Source organism: Austrofundulus limnaeus, unplaced genomic scaffold (genome assembly GCF_001266775.1).
Source record: "Austrofundulus limnaeus strain Quisiro unplaced genomic scaffold, Austrofundulus_limnaeus-1.0 Scaffold32, whole genome shotgun sequence".
NCBI classification, from domain to species: Eukaryota; Metazoa; Chordata; class Actinopteri; order Cyprinodontiformes; family Rivulidae; genus Austrofundulus; species Austrofundulus limnaeus.
Window position 1 is genome coordinate 35,344 of NW_013952434.1, and position 6,440 is coordinate 41,783.

Sequence of the window (6,440 nt, forward strand, 5' to 3'; positions counted from 1 at the left end):
TTTTCAAAGAGCCACTGTAGAGGGACCAAAGAGCCACATGTGGCCCCAGAGCTGCAGGTTGCAGATCCCTGTGTTGGGAGAATTCAAATCTCAAACTGCTTTAAGAGGTTTGCTGCTACTCAGCTGTCCTTGCTGAATAAAAGTAAAGTGCTGAGAAAAGACAGGACTCACCTTGTTGGTCGCTTTGACAGTGGCGAATCATTCTCACCGTGTCTGCTATCATATGCTGTGGAATTAAAAGAGAAGATGTTTTCTAATTAGGAATGAGCCAAGAATCTAATTAATCGGTCACTTGTAGCTTAATTAATTCACCAGTCAAAAATAATGTAAGGTGTAAAAACTTTACAGAACTGCCTCAACTCACCAGCTTCTCAAAATTGACCAAGTTGTCATGGAAGGTTTTATTTCCCTCGTGGATAAAAGTGATGTCTGAAAGCAGTAGAGAGGCTTAGCAAGGTTTAATTTTGTGTTTTATGTTTGCATCAGTGTGAGTAGAATGTACCTTTTAGTAGAAGAGGCATGAAAGGGATCTTAGGAGGTTTCATCCTTTTGAAGGCCTCCCTGTAAGCTTTGTGGTTCATAGATGGATCCTTTAAAACGAACAAATGAGTAAAAAGAAAAGCTTCGGAGGGATTTTATTGTTAGCTAATAAAAGCAGCAATGTTCTCACCGTGATGAGCTCCAGCTCTGAGAACAGCTTCTTGAACTTCCCTGGACATTTCTGAAAAGGGGGAGGTTCAGTCAGAGCAGGAAGTGCAGTAATGATGGTGCATTGAAATAAACAGTGATACTCCTCCTTCTCACCTCCCATGTTACGTTGAGCCGGCTGACAGCGGCCGTGTTAAGGCCCATGATGATGGCGAAAGCGGAGTTCAGATTCCTCTGGGTTTTACAGCTGCATGCAACACACAGAAGAAACAACACGAGTTGAACCACACAGGATCCTGACRCTCCCGGACAAACGGCAGCGCTCGATGAACTCACTGAGCGGCGATCTTGATGAACTTCTTGAGCAGCTGCACTCTCTTATTGAGCGACACACACATGAGAACCTCGGACATGACCCACTGCTGGACCTCGTTACATCGCTGGAGGAGGACTGAGAGCGCCGCTGTGTAACCCGCACCTGGAGCTCTGCTCAGAGTGTAGTACACCAGCTCCTGCTGCATGGGAGACGACAGAAGCAAGTGTGAAATTACCCAAACCTATATACAGTTTAGTAATAATAAGGTTATACGCTCTCTATTCTACACATTTATACCAATCATAATATGCTTTTAACGACCCTTAAAACAGAAGCATCAATTTTGTTTTTTTTGAACATATTTTAGACAGTTAAAGGTGAGTCATTAAGCCCAGGTGTTCAGCATGGTGGTGGTAGTATTATGCACTGGGGCTACTGGTTTGACCGGGAGCTAGCACTAACTATATTTCTGGGAATAATGACATAACTAACCCCCTAACTATTTTAATGGTAATACTGGTATAAATACGACTATTTATATTATTATTCATCAATCAATCCATTATCTTAACCCGCTTCTTCTTTTCCAGGTCACGGTGAGCTGGGAGGAGATCCTGCAACCTTCTCACCAAGAAACAACCTATTTAAACACCGCTCTGCCGTGCTGCCCACAATTAAATTATGATTAGAAATGTATAAATGCAGTACAATATACACAAACAGTATATTTATGTGTTTGTACCTCATGGACGGATTTGAAGAGGCTCCAGTCCAGGTGTGTGAGTGCTGCTGCCACATCCCAGGTGTTGATGCCTAAAAGACGAACCGGCCTCCTGCTCAACTCAGTGCAGTCTGTTAAAGGAGGCTGCAAACAGAAACAAACCAAACTGAGCTAAAATGCACAAAAAACTTATTTGGCTCTAAGATGAATGGTTTTGTATAAATTTGCTTGTTGCTGACAAAATGTATCAGCTGGGAAGGTAATCTTAAAGGAAGACGACAGCAAACAAATTAAACCTCCAACAGTATCAAAGAGCAAACATTTATCTTGGCTTCTTTAAGATGTTTTGTTTCCATCAGTGCTTCTGAGAAACTGAGGAAGATCCGATGTGACAAAGACACCGATGCAAAAACAGAAGCGGGTGTTTACGTACCAAGAGCTCGGTGAGGTCCCTGTGACAGGCCACTAGCTTCCCCTGTGGGGTCAGAGACTCTGAATAGACACAGTCACTGGGCTGCAGMGCTCTTCGCTCTGCAGAGACGAGTCCAAACAGGACAGAGAAGACAAAGATGACGAGGCTGTTTCAAAACAGTGAATCATACCAAGTTTGAAAGTTTTTTAGGACCACAGCTCTTAGCATGTGGAAATAAATAAGTTACATGTGYGTGAGGTTGTCCTTTTGTTTATTACTGTATAAGAAGGCCAGGTGTGTGTATCTGTGTGTGCGTTTTCTGTTGCGTTGTACCTCCAGTGTGCGACACCACGGCGAGCACCATGTCCTCCTCGGTTCTGTCCAGCTTCATGCTCACGATCCGCAGCAGCTCGTGAGCCTCCAGAGCAGGATGTGTGTGGATGCTTAGGTAGGAGTCAGCGCTCACGTATACGCAAACGATCACTGAAAACAAARGATCAAAGAAAAAAATTCAGTGGTTGTAAAACCATCTCACACAGAGAGGAAACTAACTTTAAACAGAGGAGTTTTTGTCTCACCTTCTCGTGTTTCTGATTGTGAATTGCGAAGMTGCAAACTGTTTTCCTTCAAACTCAACTGCTGATACATTTGTTTACTCTGCAAGAGAAAAATCAGAAGAAACAGAGCTGATATTATGTTTTTAATTTCCCATCAGATGTTATTCGATACGGCACATGAAGAGTCTGAAAGCTAAAAGTTAACGTTGGTGTGTTTTTCAAAGTTTCTTTGACATACCTTTGGATTTGGAGGGCAGTCATCCACCGTGCTGCAAGAAAAGCAACAGGAGTTAGGCACACACACACAGTCTCGTAGAAATCACATTTCAGTCTGATCTTACTGTCTGCGGCGCAGAAGCTTCTGAAACTCCTTCAGGTCTTTTTCCAGTGTGGGGAACTCATACAGATCCTCTAAGACACATCTGTACAGCGTCTGACAAACAGAGGAGACAGGAACGACGTTACGACCCACGTTAAAGGAACAGTCGAGCTTTCTCAAAAGGTGTGAAGATGACTCGTCAGCGTCTCGCAACCTGTAGAAAACCGTCAGCAGTTTGAGATGCAGGCGGTTTTTGATAGAAAAACCAAGCTCAGAACAGCGAGGCGACTGCTGCATCTGGCAGAAACAGAAACTGAATCTTTGCCAGACGAAGGTGCGCATGAATCATGTTTCAGGATTACAGGCTGTGCTGGAACTCCACGGTTCTCCTCGATAAATAACTATTGATGCAAAAGTGAAATGTTGCAAAAATACACGTTTGTTGGCGCCACATTGAAATCCTAAAACTTTTTTTTTGTTGTCACGTTAAACATAAGCTAACTCAGCTTGTCTTGTGCATTTGTTATCCTAAACGACCGTGTGCTAACTGCTACCTGCTGCAGGTCAGAGAATGACTACTCAATTTTTACTTCTTTATTTGAAATTTTCTTTACAGATTGTAAAATATTTGCTATAATTAACAAAATGTAGCTATCTTCTCTTGTTGCATTTGCTAGAAATAAAAAATAAAYCAAAACTATATATATATATATAAATAAACACCACCCAGCCTGATGACAGTGTTTGCAGGTCGTTATATAATAACGTSAAGTGTTCAGGTGTGCTTTGTGGTGTCTGTGTGTGTATGATGGAGAATTAATGAACGCCATAAAAATTCAGAAGGTCATAACAGTAAAAATTTGCACAGATCAACACACACATGCACACACACACATGCACACACACACACACACACACACNACAAATTCAAACACACAGTCACAGGCCCTGCAGTACATACGTCTACACACACACACACACACACACACACACACACACACACACACACACACACACACTGATGAATAACTCATTCAGTCTGACCTTGGGGACTTTATCTCTTGTGAGAAAGATTTAAAAAAGAAAGAAAATGTGTATGTGCTAGGCTAATCACAGTAATCTGCTGCTTGTTTTTTTTCCTGTGTGTGTTTTGTGTGTGTGTGTGGGTTGGGAGGGGAGGGGTGCGTGTGGGGGTAATTGCTCTCTCTCCATGGAAGCGTGTCCAAGCCTGTTCAACATGCTGCACAGTTAAGCCCGTTAAAACAGCACACTGATGCTTGGCGCCAACACTGGGAGCACACACAATGTACGCACACACACACAAGCTATGTAACACCGTATATGTACATGCTTCTTCAGAGTTCATGGACAAAATGACACACACACACACACCTCTCTTTATCACCATCATTGACACACCGTAACCTCAAAAGTTCAATGCCTCTCTCATTTCTGTTTCTAGGCAACTATCACCTGGGTTACACACTCCATATAAGCTTATACCCTTGTCAACCCTAYGACTTTGGTTTCCATAGCAACTGCATCCGAGCTGTCAGGTTATGATGGGAAAAAAGCGACTGGTGCCTGGATGTTCATGGCTTTAATCACATCTTGTTTCGTCTTGTCACTTTGTTTTTGTGCTGCTGTCACACTAAAAGAGTTTAATCTGATTCAGTACAAAACCTAAACAGCTTCTTTTAATAAGACAAAGACAACAGAAGCTCTCCAGTTCATAAATAAATACTGTTTGTGATAATAAATCCCAGTGCCGTACCTTCATGAAGCTCCTGACATGCTCCTCTTCCTTCAGGAAGTCCTTATAAAGCCGGCTCCAGTGGGAGACCAGCCGCAGCACCTTGCGCTTCCTGTAGAGGGCGTCTTTGCCTTCCTCCTGGCCCCTGCAGCGTGCGCTGCTATAGGTGAGTGTGGTCAAGGAGACGACAAAAGACACAACGCAGAGACCAAAAGGACGTGTGACAGTCTGTAGTGTCTGCATGCACGTTGTAAGGATATTGTCCCAGCAGCGCCTGACAGAGGTCGTTTGTAGACATGAACACAAGGTAGGTCAACAGGAAGTCATCCAGCAGCAGTTCTGAAACAGACATCACGGGTCACTTCCAGGAGCTTCACAAACAACAACACAAGCAATATTTATCTAATTTAATGTACACTGAAAACCAACGTTTGATTACTTGATAACTGTCTGCCTTTCGTTAATGAGTTTAATAAGGGCTTTAAAATGCTAATTAAAACAGAAAAACACCTGTCTTCCCATTTTATCTCATCTTAAAATTGATTTTTTTTAAGTCAAGAACAATAATGATAACAACAATATGAGCTTCCACGTTTAGTGATAATGCTCTAACAGTGATGCTAATAGCAGCTTGCCAAGCATCCAGCTGTACTCRGGTCCCTCAGGGGATTTTAATGAACCTCTAAAGCTTTTTAATGCTCAGTGAGGAAGAATAAAGTCACAAATGTGGGTTTACAAAATTAAATATTAGGAGATTAGCTTTAGAGACCCCATTAATGCTGAGGGGAAAGGTCTTGCAATGATTTTGAAACAGCTTTTTTTAAATTTTGCCATCCCTAAAATGATTCAAAGACACTGAAATCTAAAATAACCTGCTATTTCTTATCAGACATTCAGATCAATCAAAAGCTTTCCAGCAACACCTATCTGCAGCTTGATGAAACAGATTACCARTTTATCTGCTTTCCTTGTTTCTTATCAACATCACTGTGTGGATTCCTTTGGTATGTGGAAAAAACATTAGTTTTTTTTTCTTTTGGCAAATCACTGCAGTTTTAAGAGTTGGGCCTTAAAAGAACACAAGCAAAAATGAACATTTCAGATTGAAGGTGATATGCAAAATGTGCTCCAGCATAAAAATATATCGTTCTGAACATTAAAACATGCAAACTAGTTGTAGCAGACAGCCAGGATCAACATGTAAATGAATTTATTGTGGCCTTTGAGAGTTTAATCAAAGTTTCTGTCTTAGTGAGGGTAGATTAGGGCAGGGTGAAGCATCTGTGAGTGTGTGAGACTGAACAGATTATCACTGAATATGAATGAAATATAAACGTCCTTCACTACAGATGGGTAATGAGCTGGTGTGAAAGAGTTGTGTGTGTACTTATGTTTGTTACATTTTTATGATTGTTTCTGTTAYACATTCCTACTTTGTCAAGACCAGTAGTTTTTATGGGGACCAAAGACTGGCCCTAATATAATGGAACTCAATTTTTGGGTTAGGGATTAGCTTTAGGATTAAGATTTGAATTGATTTAGGGTTAGGTATTGACTTGTGAGGTTAGATTTTGGGTCAGGGGTCAGACATAAATGAAAATGAATGGAAGTCAATGAACAGTCCTAATAAGGATAGAAATACAAAGTTTTGTGTGTGTGTGTGTGTGTGTGTGTGTGTGTGTGTGTGTGTGTGTGTGTGTGTGTGTGTGTGTGT

General features: G+C 41.6%; 1 protein-coding gene across 1 annotated transcript in view; it reads right to left on the reverse strand.

Annotated features, from left to right (window-relative positions):
- rapgef5a (Rap guanine nucleotide exchange factor (GEF) 5a) overlaps positions 1-6,440 on the reverse strand; it is a 45,112-nt gene that overhangs the window by 2,945 nt on the left and 35,727 nt on the right. The window contains exons 12-25 of the mRNA XM_014005633.1: positions 4,987-5,065; positions 4,748-4,892; positions 2,996-3,087; positions 2,893-2,923; positions 2,676-2,754; positions 2,431-2,580; positions 2,119-2,216; positions 1,707-1,829; positions 985-1,163; positions 805-895; positions 671-721; positions 503-590; positions 365-429; positions 172-226 (exon numbers count right to left, since the gene is read on the reverse strand). Coding sequence (XP_013861087.1) covers positions 172-226; positions 365-429; positions 503-590; positions 671-721; positions 805-895; positions 985-1,163; positions 1,707-1,829; positions 2,119-2,216; positions 2,431-2,580; positions 2,676-2,754; positions 2,893-2,923; positions 2,996-3,087; positions 4,748-4,892; positions 4,987-5,065 — 1,326 coding nt within the window. The remainder of the gene's footprint in view (positions 1-171; positions 227-364; positions 430-502; positions 591-670; positions 722-804; positions 896-984; positions 1,164-1,706; positions 1,830-2,118; positions 2,217-2,430; positions 2,581-2,675; positions 2,755-2,892; positions 2,924-2,995; positions 3,088-4,747; positions 4,893-4,986; positions 5,066-6,440) is intronic.